We start from the raw sequence: 16,467 nt of genomic DNA, 5'->3' as shown, positions 1-16,467 counted from the left end.
GCAGGCAGGCAGACAGACAGGCAGGCCACTTTGCTGATGCTCTACACTGTTTCAATGTCTTAGTTAGTAGGAGTGTTGTGTTTTCGATTCCAATACTGAAACCTGCCCCTTTCCTCTTTCAGGGTATCCTACAGACAGGAAGAAACCTAAAGTTGTCTTCCTGATGGGTATGTACTCACACTCTCTCACTCTCACTCTCACTCTCACTCTCTCTCTCTCACACACCTACACTATTGAGATATCTGGATAATTGGCTGTTTAACAGGAACAGGAGGCTGATAATTGGCTGTTTAACAGGGACATGAGGCTGATAATTGGCTGTTTAACAGGGACAGGAGGCTGATAATTGGCTGTTTAACAGGGATAGGAGGCTGATAATTGTCTGTTTAACAGGGATAGGAGGCGGGATAATTGGCTGTTTAACAGGGATAGGAGGCTGATAATTGGCTGTTTAACAGGGATAGGAGGCTGATAATTTGCTTGAATTCATACTGTTCCACACTTCGTTTTATCATTGTTATGTCCTTTCTTTTATCCTGGGTATGAAACAGATCTGGAAGCAGTCTTTATTTAGACTGAGCAGTTTAACGTCGATTTAAAGTAGCTAACTGTCTTGTAGAGTATATTTCCCATGCTGATTGTTATGCTGTTTTTCTAGACCCAGCAGCTCCTGTAGTCTCTCAATACATCATTAGTTAGAAAGCTACAACATACCGTTTCTGAGTCACAGAGGATGTGACCCAAATGGAGCCCTATTCCCTATATAGTGTTCTACTGTAGACCAGAGCCCTATTCCCTATATAGTGCACTACTTTAGACCAGAGCCCTATTCCCTATGTAGTGCACTATTATAGACCAGAGCCCTATTCCCTATATAGTGCACTACTTTAGACCAGAGCCCTATTCCCTATATAGTGCACTACATTGACATTTTAGTCATTTAGCAGACACTCTAATCCAGATCTATTTACAGTGTATTCGTCTTAAGAGATAGCCCCCTCCTGTACCTCATCACTCATACAGACAACTCTAGCTTGGTGGGACAACTCTAGCTTGGTGGGACAACTCTAGCTTGGTGGGACAACTCTAGGTAGGTGGGACAACTCTAGCTAGGTGGGACAACTCTAGCTAGGTGGGACAACTCTAGCTAGGTGGGACAACTCTAGCTTGGTGGGACAACTCTAGCTTGGTGGGACAACTCTAGCTTGGTGGGACAACTGTAGCTTGGTGGGACAACTGTAGCTTGGTGGGACAACTCTAGCTTGGTGGGACAACTCTAGCTTGGTGGGACAACTCTAGCTTGGTGGGACAACTCTAGCTTGGTGGGACAACTGTAGCTTGGTGGGACAACTGTAGCTTGGTGGGACAACTGTAGCTTGGTGGGACAACTCTAGCTTGGTGGGACAACTCTAGCTTGGTGGGACAACTGTAGCTTGGTGGGACAACTGTAGCTTGGTGGGACAACTCTAGCTTGGTGGGACAACTCTAGCTTGGTGGGACAACTCTAGCTTGGTGGGACAACTCTAGCTTGGTGGGACAACTCTAGCTTGGTGGGACAACTCTAGCTTGGTGGGACAACTCTAGCTAGGTGGGACAACTGTAGCTTGGTGGGACAACTGTAGCTAGGTGGGACAACCACATATCACAGGCATAGAAAGTACATTTTTCCTCAATAAAGTAGCTATCAGTAGAGTCAGAGTTAGAAAGGGGGAAGGGTCAAGTGCTGGTTAAGGGTGAGACAGAGGATTATTTAAGATACAGTTTGAAAAGGGAGATGGGCAGGGACTCTGCTGTCCTAGCTTCAGGGGGATTCTGGTTCCACCATTGGGGTGCCAGGACAGAGAACAGTTTGGACTGGGCTGAGTGGGAGCTGCCCTCCTGTAGGAGAGGGAGAGTCAAGAGACCAGTGGTGGTAGAACAGAGTGCTCAGGTTGGGGTGTAGGGTTTGATCATAGCCTGAAGGTAGGGAGGGGCAGTTCCTCTTGCTGCTCCGTAGGTAAGCACCATGGTCTGGTAGTGGATGTGAGCTTGGACTGGAAGCCAGTGGAGGGTGCAGAGGAGCAGGGTGACATGGGAGAACTTGGGATGGTTTAACACCAGGTGGACTGCAGCATTCTGGATTAGTTGCAGGGGTTTGATGGCACAAGCGAAGAGCTCAGCCAACAGCGAGTTGCAGTAGTCCAGACGAGAGGGCCAAGAACCGAGCCATGGGGGACACCAGTAGTGAGAGTACGTGGTGCAGACAAAGATCCTCTCCACCTCACATGGTAGGAGCGGACTGCCAGGTAGGATGCAGTCCAGTAGTGTGGAGAACCTGAGACGCCCAGCCCTGAGAGGGTGGAGAGGAGGATCTGATAGAGCCTGAGACACCCAGCCCTGAGAGCGTGGAGCCTGAGACGCCCAGCCCTGAGAGGGTGGAGAGGAGGATCTGATAGAGCCTGAGACGCCCAGCCCTGAGAGGGTGGAGCCTGAGACGCCCAGCCCTGAGAGGGTGGAGAGGAGGATCTGATAGAGCCTGAGACGCCCAGCCCTGAGAGGGTGGAGAGGAGGGTCTGATAGAGCCTGAGACGCCCAGCCCTGAGAGGGTGGAGAGGAGGATCTGATACAGCCTGAGACACCCAGCCCTGAGAGGGTGGAGAGGAGGATCTGATAGAGCCTGAGACGCCCAGCCCTGAGAGGTTGGAGAGGAGGATCTGATAGAGCCTGAGACACCCAGCCCTGAGAGGGTGGAGAGGAGGATCTGATAGAGCCTGAGACGCCCAGCCCTGAGAGGGTGGAGAGGAGGGTCTGATAGAGCCTGAGACGCCCAGCCCTGAGAGGGTGGAGAGGAGGATCTGATAGAGCCTGAGACGCCCAGCCCTGAGAGGGTGGAGAGGAGGATCTGATAGAGCCTGAGACGCCCAGCCCTGAGAGGGTGGAGTACACTAGCAGTACACTAGCAGTAGACTAGCAGTAGCAGTACACTAGCAGTAGACTAACAGTAGCAGTATACTAGCACTACCAGTACACTAGCAGTACACTACCAGTACACTAGCATTACACTAGCACTAGCTGTACACTAGCAGTACACTAGCAGTAGCAGTGCACTGGCAGTACACTATCACTTGCAGTACACTAGCAGTAGACTAGCAGTATACTAGCAGTAGCAGTACACTAGCAGTACACTAGCAGTAGCAGTACACTGGTAGTACACTATCATTTGCAGTACACTAGCAGTACACTAGCACTTGCAGTACACTAGCAGTAGCAGTACACTACCAGTACACTAGCAGTACACTAGCAGTAGCAGTACACTAGCAGTACACTAGCAATACACTAGCAGTATCAGTACACTAGCTGCACACTAGCAGTAGCAGTACACTAGCAGTAGCTGTACACTAGCCATACACTAGCAGTACACTAGCAGTACACTAGCAGTACACTAGCAGTGGCGGTACAGTACACGAGCAGTACACTAGCAGTAGCTGTACACTAGCCATACACTAGCAGTACACGACCAGTACACTAGCAGTACACTAGCAGTAGCAGTACACTATCAATACACTATCAGTACACTAGCACCACCAGTACACTAGCAGTACACTACCAGTACACTAGCAGTACACTAGCACTAGCTGTACACTAGCAGTACACTAGCAGTACACTAGCAGTAGCAGTACACTGGCAGTACACTATCATTTGCAGTACACTAGCAGTACACTAGCAGTATACTAGCAGTAGCAGTACACTACCAGTACACTAGCAGTACACTAGTAGTAGTAGTACACTATAATTTGCAGTACACTAGCAGTACACTTGCACTTGCAGTACACTAGCAGTAGCAGTACACTACCAGTACACTAGCAGTACACTAGCAGTAGCAGTACACTAGCAGTAGCAGTACACTAGCATTACACAATCAGTACACTAGCAGTACACTAGCTGTAGCAGTACACTAGCAGTACACTAGCAGTATCAGTACACTAGCAGTAGCAGTACACTAGCAGTAGCAGTACACAAGCAATACACTAGCAGTACACTAGCAGTAGCAGTACACTAGCAGTCGACTAGCAGTAGCAGTACACTAGCAGTACACTAGCAGTAGCAGTACACTAGCAGTAGCAGTACACTATCAGTAACAGTACACTATCAGTAGCAGTACACTAGCAGTAGCAGTACACTAGCAGTAGCAGTACACTAGCAGTACACAAGCAGTAGCAGTACACAAACAGTAGCAGTACACTAGCACTAGCAGTACACTTGCACTAGCAGTACACTAGCAGTAGCAGTACACTAGCAGTACACTAGCAGTAGCAGTACACTAGCACTAGCAGTACACTACCAGTACACTAGCAGTAGCAGTACACTAGCACTAGCAGTACACTAGCAGTAGCAGTACACTAGCAGTACACTAGCAGTACACTAGCAGTAGCAGTACACTAGCAGTACACTTGCAGTCGACTAGCAGTAGACTAGCAGTACACTAGCAGGAGCAGTACACTAGCAGGAGCAGTACACTAGCAGTACACTAGCAGGAGCAGTACACTAGCAGTAGCAGTACACTAGCAGTACACTAGCAGTACACTAGCAGGAGCAGTACACTAGCAGTAGCAGTACACTAGCAGTAGCAGTACACTAGCAGGAGCAGTTCACTAGCTGTAGCAGTACACTGGCCAAACAGTTCTATTTTTGTTTCATCAGACCAGAGGACATTTCTCCAAAAAGCACAATCTTTGTCCCCATGTGCAGTTGCAAACCGTAGTCTGTCTTTTTTATGTTGGTTTTGAAGCAGTGGCTTCTTCCTTGCTGAGTGGCCTTTCAGGTTATGTCGATATAGGACTCATTTTACTGTGGATATAGATACTTTTGTACCTGTTTCCTCCAGCAACTTCACAAGGTCCTTTGCTGTTGTTCTGGGATTGATTTGCACTTTTCTCACCAAAGTACGTTCATCTCTAGGAGACAGAACGCATCTTCTTCCTGAGCGGTATGACGGCTGCGTGGTCCCATGGTGTTTATTTATGATTTTATTATTATATGAACGTGGTACCTTCAGGCATTTGGAAATTGCTCCCAAGGATGAACCAGACGTGTGAAGGTCTACAATTTTTTTCTGAGGTCTTGGTTGATTTCTTTTGATTTTCCCATGATGTCAAGCAAAGAGGCACTGAGTTTGAAGGTAGGCCTTGAAATACATCCACAGGTACACCTCCAATTGACTCAAATTATGTCAATAAGTCTATCAGAAGCTTCTAAAGCCATGACATAATTTTCTGTAATTTTCCAAGCTGTTTAAAGGCGCAGTCAACTTAGTGTAGTAAACTTCTGACCCGCTGGACTTGTAATACAGTGAAATAATCTGTCTGTAAACAATTGTTGGAAAAATTACTTATGTCATGCACAAAGTAGATGTCCTAACCGTCATGCCAAAACTATAGTTTGTTAACAAGATAGTTAGTGGAATGGTTGAAAAACTAGTTTTAATGACTCCAACCTAAGTGTATGTAAACTTCCGACTTCAACTGTATATACAGTGATAGAGTGGGGATTGGAACCTGGTGTGTGTAATGATGACGAGACCAGTCCGGGGTTGATTAGTGAAGGGCGTTTGCCAGCAGCAGGTTCGGCAGCAGCTAGACGGCCGGCGACGCCAAACGCCTGGACAGGAGGAGGAGCCAAAGTGAAGGCTGGTGTGAAAATTACATTTAAACTACTCAATCAGTTTGAGTCTGATGGGCATTGACGAGAGCAGTGAAGTCAGGTGTAGTTTCTGATGTCACTATGCGCCGGATTGCTGAGAGGTGAGAGTCGGTAAGAGATGATCTGTCTGTTCACATACATAGGTTGACCCAAACATCTTCTGAGCTGACTCCTATTCTTTAGACAGTTTTGTTCGAGAGAGATGCATAGAACCTCAGTGACATTGTTTTGAATAGTTCTCCAATCACTGCATCAGACTGAAGGTGGATCAGCTCAAGTTGCAGGTCAGTGGGAACGTTATCCACATTGAAGGTGAAAGGAGAGGAAACCAACATGTCATTTTCTAACACTTTGAAATCCTCAAAACAATGAGAAAACTCACCGTTCAAAGCACGTAGCAGTGATGTATACTTCTTCCGCTGGTCATCTGATAGGGAACAGACCAGTAGTGTCGGAAGGTGGGTCAGATTGTTGTCATCTGATAGTGAACAGACCAGTAGTGTCGGAAGGTGGGTCAGATTGTTGTCATCTGATAGGGAACAGACCAGTAGTGTCGGAAGGTGGGTCAGATTGTTGTCATCTGATAGTGAACAGACCAGTAGTGTCGGAAGGTGGGTCAGATTGTTGTCATCTGATAGGGAACAGACCAGTAGTGTCAGAAGGTGGGTCAGATTGTTGTCATCTGATAGTGAACAGACCAGTAGTGTCGGAAGGTGGGTCAGATTGTTGTCATCTGATAGTGAACAGACCAGTAGTGTCGGAAGGTGGGTCAGATTGTTGTCATCTGATAGGGAACAGACCAGTAGTGTCAGAAGGTGGGTCAGATTGTTGTCATCTGATAGTGAACAGACCAGTAGTGTCGGAAGGTGGGTCAGATTGTTGTCATCTGATAGTGAACAGACTAGTAGTGTCGGAAGGTCGGGAGGAGTAATTTTCCCTTGAAGGCTTTGACAATGGCCGATCCCTTGTAGTTTGGAATTCAGTTCATTCATGAGGGCCATGATGTCCACGGTGAAGGCAATATCAGCCAACCATTCTTTATCTTGCAGTTGAGGGAAATACACATATTTGCCTTTAATTTGCAAAAACTCCGCAACCTCCGACTTCAGGTCCCACAACATTTTAAGCACCTTCCCCAAACTCAGCCATCTCTCATGTTTGTGTGGTAGGGGAGATCTGCATGATCTCTGTCTCATCCAACAGTGAGACAAACTGCCTGTGGTATAATAATTAGAGCCATGTGAGACGCTAACGTCCCACCTAGTCAACAGGAAATGGAAGTGCGCAATGCCAAATGCTAATAGTACTCGATAAAACTCAAACTTTCATTAAAACACATGCAGATTTTCCTCTTTTGAAGTTTACCACTCTAGTGACTGTATCCACGACATGGATCATTTTCAGACATTTACGACAATTTCTGTTTTAACCGAGTTCAGCTACTTGATCCTTTTCAAAAGGCCAACGCTTTCTTCTTCCTGTCAGGTAGTGGTCACACTGGATAACTTTTCAAAACTCAGTCCCAGCTTTGCCACACACTTGTTAACCTCCTCCAATAAATATTTCCCCTGGTTGTGCTCTCCATTGACTGCAATGAATCAAACTCCTCTTTCAACTGAGAAAGCAACTCTTTCGATGCACAAATATTCTCTATATTTCTCTGCATGCTTCGTCTGGAAGTGTCAGGACAAGTTGTAGTCTTTCCAGACAGCGATGCTTTGCACACACAGCTTTCCCTCAATAAAGGTACTTTGCTTTTCTTTTAAATCTTTCTAGCTAGCTACTATTTGTAACTGTGACGTGTGTGACAACCTGTCAGTCGCTGTCTGTCCCTCGTGTAGTTATTTATACCTTCAAAATAAATGTCCCACAAGCCAAGGTAGTAAAATCATTACATAAAAGGTGACTCTTCGTGTTGTTGTTCGTTTAGTGTTTTTCCCAGAAGTAGTTAGAGTCTATGGATTCTTCAGTTACATTGAGCTGATTTCTGAACCAGAAGTGGTTAGAGTCTATGGATTCTTCAGTTACATTGAGCTGATTTCTGACGTGCTGTTCCTTCCTTTTTCCGTAGTGTATTTCTGTATTGTTTTAGTGATTCACCATAGAGAAGGTTTTCTGGGGTCTCTATGTTTTTGGTTGGACAGGTTTCTCCATTTATTTCTTAGGTTTTTGCATTATTCATCAAACCACTTGCCATTGTTGTTAATTATCTCAAATCAAATCAAATTTGATTTGTCACATACACATGGTTAGCAGATGTTAATGCGAGTGTAGCGAAATGCTTGTGCTTCTAGTTCCGACAGTGCAGTAATAACCAACAAGTAATCTAACTAACAATTCCAAAACTACTACCTTATACACACAAGTGTAAAGGGATGAAGAATATGTACACAAGGATATATGAATGAGTGATGGTACAGAATGGCATAGGCAAGATGCAGTAGATGGTATCTTGTACAGTATATCCATATGAGATGAGTAATGTAGGGTATGTAAACATTACATTAAGTAACATTGTTTAAAGTGGCTAGTGATATATTTTACATCAATTTCCATCAATTCCCATTATTAAAGTGGCTGGAGTTGAGTCAGTGTGTTGGCAGCAGCCACTCAATGTTAGTGGTGGCTGTTTAACAGTCTGATGGCCTTGAGATAGAAGCTGTTTTTCAGTCTCTTGGTCCCTGCTTTGATGCACCTGTACTGACCTCGCCTTCTGGATGATAGCGGGGTGAACAGGCAGTGGCTCGGGTGGTTGTTGTCCTTGATGATCGTTATGGCCTTCCTGTGACATCGGGTGGTGTAGGTGTCCTGGAGGGCAAGTAGTTTGCCCCTGGTGATGCGTTGTGCAGACCTCACTACCCTCTGGAGAGCCTTACGGTTGTGGGCGGAGCAGTTGCCGTACCAGGCGGTGATGTTCTCGATTGTCATCTGTAGAAGTTTGAGTGTTTTTGGTGACAAGCCGAATTTCGGGGGTTGAAGAGGCGCTGCTGCGCCTTCTTCACGACGCTCTCTGTGTGGGTGGACCAATTCAGTTTGTCCGTGATGTGTACGCCGAGGAACTTAAAACTTAAACTTAAAACTACTGCCCCATCAATGTGGATAGGGGGGTGTTCCCTCTGCTGTTTCCTGAAGTCCACAATCATCTTCTTTGTTTTGTTGACGTTGAGTGTGAGGTTATTTTCCTGACACCATACTCTGAGGGCCCTCACCTCCTCCCTGTAAGCCGTCTCGTCGTTGTTGGTAATCAAGCCTACCACTGTTGTGTCGTCCGCAAACTTGATGATTGAGTTGGAGGCGTGCGTGGCCACGCAGTCGTGGGTGAACAGGGAGTACAGGAGAGGGCTCAGAACGCACCCTTGCGGGGCCCCAGTGTTGAGGATCAGTGGGGTGGAGATGTTGTTTCCTACCATCACCACCTGGGGGCGGCCCGTCAGGAAGTCCAGTACCCAGTTGCACAGGGCAGGGTCGAGACCCAGGGTCTCGAGCTTGATGACGAGTTTGGAGGGTACTATGGTGTTAAATGCTGAGCTGTAGTCGATGAACAGCATACCTCACTCTCTCTCACTCAAATTAAATTTAAGGGCCTTTATTGGCATGGCAAACATATGTGAAATAGATAATAAACAAAAGTGAAATGAACACTAAAGAATTAACAGTTAACACTCACAAAAGTTCCAAAAGAATAAAGACATTTCAAATGTCATACTATGTCTTTATACAGTGTTGTAATTATGTACAAATGGTTAAAGTACAAAAGGGAAAATAAATCAACATAAATATGGGTTGTATTTACAATGGTGTTTGTACTTCACTGGTTGCCCTTTTCTTGTGGTAACAAGTCTTGCTGCTAATTCTTTCTCTCCTTCCCTTCCCTCCCTCCTCTATCTTTCTCGTTGTCTTCTCTCTCTCTCTTTTCTATTTCTCTATATAATTCTATCCATCTGTCATCTTGGCTTTTCTCTAGGATAGCTTTCTATGGCTGCGTTTACAGTCAGACCAATTCTGTTATTTTTTTCCACTGTTCTGCCTCTCACTCACTCACACACACACACACACACACACACACACACACACACACACACAGAGAGAGAGAGCGCAACACCACATTGCCTGTCTTCTGTTCTGTTATGTTTAACTAGCAGCTGGTGTTGACTGGCTCATGTTCTATGGATGAGTAGGAACATGTTGGAATATGGAACCTAAGAACTATAGAATATGGAACCTTAGAACTATAGAATGTGGAACCCTAGAACTATAGAACATGGAACCTTAGAACTATAGAATATAGAACCTTAGAACTATAGAATGTGGAACCCTAGAACTATAGAATGTGGAACCTTTGAACATGGAACCTTAGAACTATAGAATATGGAACCCTAGAACTATAGAATATGGAACCTTAGAACTATAGAATATGGAACCCTAGAACTATAGAATATGGAACCTTAGAACTATAGAATATGGAACCTTAGAACTATAGAATATGGAACTGTCCTGAAAGAGAGAGTAGAGTCTCATTATTACACATCTATAGAACTACTAGAAAAGCTTTTAAATTACCTAGAATTCATTACATTTAATGTGAGTTGTAGTTATTATAGAGTAGCACATTGTGAGCACCTAATTAAAGTACTGTAGAAGTTTTATAACAAATAGCAACTCACAGGCGTCCTGTACTTGACGTTGATTATAACAATTTCTGACAAGACATTTAGTCCAGGGAGGACGTAGACCGATTTACTCTCTCCTATTTTACACAGCAGGAGACCTACTTCACTTAAGCCGATCAGGTTGAGTGGCATGAGAGAGAAAGAGAGAACGAGAGAGAGAGAGAACGAGAGAGAGAGAACGAGAGAGAAAGAACGAGAGAGAGAGAACGAGAGGGAGAGAACGAGAGAGCGAGAACGAGAGGGAGAAAGAACGAGAGGGAGAGAGAACGAGAGAGCGAGAAAGAGAGGGAGAAAGAACGAGAGAGAAAGAACGAGAGAGAGACAACAGAGAGAGACAACGAGAGGGAGAAAGAACGAGAGGGAGAAAGAACGAGAGGGAGAAAGAACGAGAGAGAAAGAACGAGACAGAGAGAACGAGAGAGAGAGAACGAGAGGGAGAAAGAACGAGAGGGAGAAAGAACGAGAGGGAGAAAGAACGAGAGGGAGAGAACGAGAGAGAGAATGAGAGAGAGAGAACTGGAGGGAGAGAGAGAACGAGAGGGAGAGAGAGAACGAGAGGGAGAAAGAACGAGAGGAAGAGCGAGAACGAGAGGGAGAGAACGAGAGAGAGAACGAGAGAGAGAGAACGAGAGGGAGAGAGAGAACGAGAGGGAGAAAGAACGAGAGGGAGAAAGAACGAGAGAGAGAACGAGAGAGAGAGAACTGGAGGGAGAGAGAGAACGAGAGGGAGAGAGAGAACGAGAGAGAGAAAATATGACATTATTCAGCTAGAGTAGCTCTCTCCCTACCTCTAGAGGGCTTCACAGCCAGCCAGGTCACTCGTGATACAAGTCAGTATTTGACGTACATCCACGAGGACGTCGGCAGATTAAGTGGAAAGCAGCCACAAAGGGCAACAGTGAGCACTGTTACCTTAAGCAACTGCCTCCAAATTCAAAGGTTATATGTTCGAATCCAGTGATGTAAAGTCATGTATTTATTTATCCGGCGTTAATGCCTGAACTTAATCTTAAATACTTTTTCAATTTGATGTTTAAACACCTTTGAAAATTTGACGTTAGAAAAACCTAGTAGGAACGTCTAATTCTGACGTGAGACTGTGAGAGCTGGTTGTCACAGCAGTTTGCCTCCGCATCAGCCTCACTGGGAATTACACTATTCTACTTCCATGCTCCATGCTCCAGGTTAAGTGCAAGCTCTGTCTCTCACGACAGTAGCAAACCATCTGCATTTATCAGGAGTCAACTATAGGCCTATAGTACGTTAGCGCGTCGATTCCCACCTGCGCTGAGGGACTAGGGTTGCTCAGGAGTGACGCCATCTTAACGTGACACAATGTAGGCCTATATGACTGAACTGTTTCTCCTGGGAGCTTTAAGCAAGCAGAACTAGACAACTACACCTGAACTAGACAGACAACTACACCTGAACTAGACAGGCAACTACACCTGAACTAGACAGGCAACTACACCTGAACTAGACAGGCAACTACACCTGAACTAGACAGGCAACTACACCTGAACTAGACAGACAACTACACCTGAACTAGACAGGCAACTACACCTGAACTAGACAGGCAACTACACCTGAACTAGACAGGCAACTACACCTGAACTAGACAGGCAACTACACCTGAACTAGACAGGCAACTACACCTGAACTAGACAGACAACTACACCTGAACTAGACAGACAACTACACCTGAACTAGACAGGCAACTACACCTGAACTAGACAGGCAACTACACCTGAACTAGACAGACAACTACACCTGAACTAGACAGACAACTACACCTGAACTAGACAGGCAACTACACCTGAACTAGACAGTCAACTACACCTGAACTAGACAGACAACTACACCTGAACTAGACAGGCAACTACACCTGAACTAGACAGTCAACTACACCTGAACTAGACAGGCAACTACACCTGAACTAGACAGTCAACTACACCTGAACTAGACAGGCAACTACACCTGAACTAGACAGGCAACTACACCTGAACTAGACAGGCAACTACACCTGAACTAGACAGTCAACTACACCTGAACTAGACAGGCAACTACACCTGAACTAGACAGACAACTACACCTGAACTAGACAAACAACTACACCTGAACTAGACAGGCAACTACACCTGAACTAGACAGACAACTACACCTGGACTAGACAGGCAACTACACCTGAACTAGACAGACAACTACACCTGAACTAGAGAGACAACTACACCTGAACTAGACAGAGAACTACACCTGAACTAGACAGACAACTACACCTGAACTAGACAGACAACTACACCTGGACTAGACAGGCAACTACACCTGAACTAGACAGACAACTACACCTGAACTAGACAGACAACTACACCTGAACTAGAAGGTAGTGGAGACGGGCGGACGGACGGGCCGGGACAGACAGACAACTACACCTGGACTAGAAGGTACTGGAGACGGACGGACGGGCGGGCCGGGACAGACAGACAACTACACCTGGACTAGAAGGTCCTGGAGACGGACGGACGGGCGGGCCGGGACAGACAGACAACTACACCTGAACTAGAAGGTCCTGGAGACGGACGGACGGGCGGGCCGGGACAGACAGACAACTACACCTGAACTAGAAGGTCCTGGAGACGGACGGACGGGCGGGCCGGGACAGACAGACAACTACACCTGGACTAGAAGGTCCTGGAGACGAACGGACGGGCGGGCCGGGACAGACAGACAACTACACCTGGACTAGAAGGTACTGGAGACGGACGGACGGGCGGGCCGGGACAGACAGACAACTACACCTGGACTAGAAGGTCCTGGAGACGGACGGACGGGCGGGCCGGGACAGACAGACAACTACACCTGGACTAGAAGGTCCTGGAGACGGACGGACGGGCGGGCCGGGACAGACAGACAACTACACCTGGACTAGAAGGTCCTGGAGACGGACGGAGGGGCGGGCCGGGACAGACAGACAACTACACCTGAACTAGAAGGTCCTGGAGACGGACGGACGGGCGGGCCGGGACAGACAGAGAAGACTCCTAGCCTGTCATATTTGTTTCCTCTCGGATGAAAGCCAGCACCCCTCCCTCCCTTTTTCACTCCCCAGGGCTTGCAGTACCATATGCTGCAGAGATTAAAGGGGACAAGCTAGCAGAAATACACAGTATGACAGAGTACAGTATGTGCTCAGAATTGAGTATGGCTCATTGTGACAGGCAGGGTCAGAGCCCTATATACTGGACAGCAATATAACAGGGTCAGAGCCCTATATACTGGACAACAATATAACAGGGCCAGAGCCCTATATACTGGACAACAATATAACAGGGCCAGAGCCCTATATACAGGACAACAATATAACAGGGCCAGAGCCCTATATACTGGACAACAATATAACAGGGCCAGAGCCCTATATACTGGACAACAATATAACAGGGCCAGAGCCCTATATACTGGACAACAATATAACAGGGCCAGATCCCTATATACTGGACAACAATATAACAGGGCCAGAGCCCTATATACTGGACAACAATATAACAGGGCCAGAGCCCTATATACTGGACAACAATATAACAGGGCCAGAGCCCTATATACTGGACAACAATATAACAGGGCCAGAGCCCTATATACTGGACAACAATATAACAGGGCCAGAGCCCTATATACTGGACAACAATATAACAGGGCCAGAGCCCTATATACTGGACAACAATATAACAGGGCCAGAGCCCTATATACTGGACAACAATATAACAGGGCCAGAGCCCTATATACTGGACAACAATATAACAGGGCCAGAGCCCTATATACTGGACAACAATATAACAGGGCCAGAGCCCTATATACTGGACAACAATATAACAGGGCCAGAGCCCTATATACTGGACAACAATATAACAGGGCCAGAGCCCTATATACTGGACAACAATATAACAGGGCCAGAGCCCTATATACTGGACAACAATATAACAGGGCCAGAGCCCTATATACTGGACAACAATATAACAGGGCCAGAGCCCTATATACTGGACAACAATATAACAGGGCCAGAGCCCTATATACAAATATATAAACGCAACAATTTCAGCGAGTCACAGTTCATATGAGGAAATCAGTCAATTTAAATAAATTCATTAGGTCCTAACAGCCCTACCTAACAGCCATGTTAATGAGGTTCTAACATGGCTGTTATAGAACTGTTGTAGTGTCATGTTAATGGAGCTCTAACATGGCTGTTATAGAATGTTGTAGTGTCATGTTAATGGAGTTCTAACATGGCTGTTATAGAATGTTGTAGTGCCATGTTAATGGTGTTCTAACATGGCTGTTATAGAATGTTGTAGTGTCATGTTAATGGGGTTCTAACATGGCTGTTATAGAATGTTGTAGTGTCATGTTAATGGGGTTCTAACATGGCTGTTATAGAATGTTGTTGTGTCATGTTAATGGGGTTCTAACATGACTGTTATAGAATGTTGTAGTGTCATGTTAATGGGGTTCTAACATGACTGTTATAGAATGTTGTAGTGTCATGTTAATGGGGTTCTAACATGACTGTTATAGAATGTTGTAGTGTCATGTTAATGGGGTTCTAACATGACTGTTATAGAATGTTGTAGTGTCATGTTAATGGGGTTCTAACATGACTGTTATAGAATGTTGTAGTGTCATGTTAATGGGGTTCTAACATGACTGTTATAGAATGTTGTAGTGTCATGTTAATGGGGTTCTAACATGACTGTTATAGAATGTTGTAGTGTCATGTTAATGGGGTTCTAACATGGCTGTTATAGAATGTTGTAGTGTCATGTTAATGGGTGTTCTAGCATGGCTGTTATAGAATGTTGTAGTGTCATGTTAATGGGGTTCTAACATGGCTGTTATAGAATGTTGTAGTGTCATGTTAATGGTGTTCTAACATGGCTGTTATAGAATGTTATAGTGTCATGTTAATGGGGTTCTAACATGGCTGTTATAGAATGTTGTAGTGTCATGTTAATGGGGTTCTAACATGGCTGTTATAGAATGTTGTTGTGTCATGTTAATGGGGTTCTAACATGACTGTTATAGAATGTTGTAGTGTCATGTTAATGGGGTTCTAACATGACTGTTATAGAATGTTGTAGTGTCATGTTAATGGGGTTCTAACATGACTGTTATAGAATGTTGTAGTGTCATGTTAATGGGGTTCTAACATGACTGTTATAGAATGTTGTAGTGTCATGTTAATGGGGTTCTAACATGACTGTTATAGAATGTTGTAGTGTCATGTTAATGGGGTTCTAACATGACTGTTATAGAATGTTGTAGTGTCATGTTAATGGGGTTCTAACATGGCTGTTATAGAATGTTGTTGTGTCATGTTAATGGGTGTTCTAGCATGGCTGTTATAGAATGTTGTAGTGTCATGTTAATGGGGTTCTAACATGGCTGTTATAGAATGTTGTAGTGTCATATTAATGGGGTTCTAGCATGGCTGTTATAGAATGTTGTAGTGTCATGTTAATGGGGTTCTAACATGGCTGTTATAGAATGTTGTAGTGTCATGTTAATGGGGTTCTAACATGACTGTTATAGAATGTTGTAGTGTCATGTTAATGGGGTTCTAACATGGCTGTTATAGCATGTTGTAGTGTCATGTTAATGGAGTTCTAACATGGCTGTTATAGAATGTTGTAGTGTCATGTTAATGGGGTTCTAACATGGCTGTTATAGAATGTTGTAGTGTCATGTTAATGGGGTTCTAACATGACTGTTATAGAATGTTGTAGTGTCATGTTAATGGAGTTCTAACATGGCTGTTATAGAATGTTGTAGTGTCATGTTAATGGGGTTCTAACATGGCTGTTATAGAATGTTGTAGTGTCATGTTAATGGGGTTCTAACATGGCTGTTATAGAATGTTGTAGTGTCATGTTAATGGGGTTCTAACATGGCTGTTATAGAATGTTGTAGTGTCATGTTAATGGGGTTCTAACATGACTGTTATAGAATGTTGTAGTGTCATGTTAATGGGGTTCTAACATGACTGTTATAGAATGTTGTAGTGTCATGTTAATGGGGTTCTAACATGGCTGTTATAGAATGTTGTAGTGTCATGTTAATGGGGTTCTAA

At 45.0% G+C, this 16,467-nt stretch overlaps 1 protein-coding gene across 1 annotated transcript in view; it reads left to right on the top strand.

Moving 5' to 3' along the window:
- ak5 (adenylate kinase 5) overlaps positions 1–16,467 on the top strand; it is a 163,652-nt gene that overhangs the window by 133,288 nt on the left and 13,897 nt on the right. The window contains exon 10 of the mRNA XM_036966543.2: positions 123–167. Coding sequence (XP_036822438.2) covers positions 123–167 — 45 coding nt within the window. The remainder of the gene's footprint in view (positions 1–122; positions 168–16,467) is intronic.

The sequence above is a fragment of the Oncorhynchus mykiss genome, chromosome 28, assembly GCF_057628025.1.
Source record: "Oncorhynchus mykiss isolate SJ-2025 chromosome 28, ASM5762802v1, whole genome shotgun sequence".
Classification (NCBI taxonomy): Eukaryota; Metazoa; Chordata; class Actinopteri; order Salmoniformes; family Salmonidae; genus Oncorhynchus; species Oncorhynchus mykiss.
Note: the sequence above shows the minus strand (reverse complement) of the source record. Positions and strands in the feature narration are given on the sequence as shown.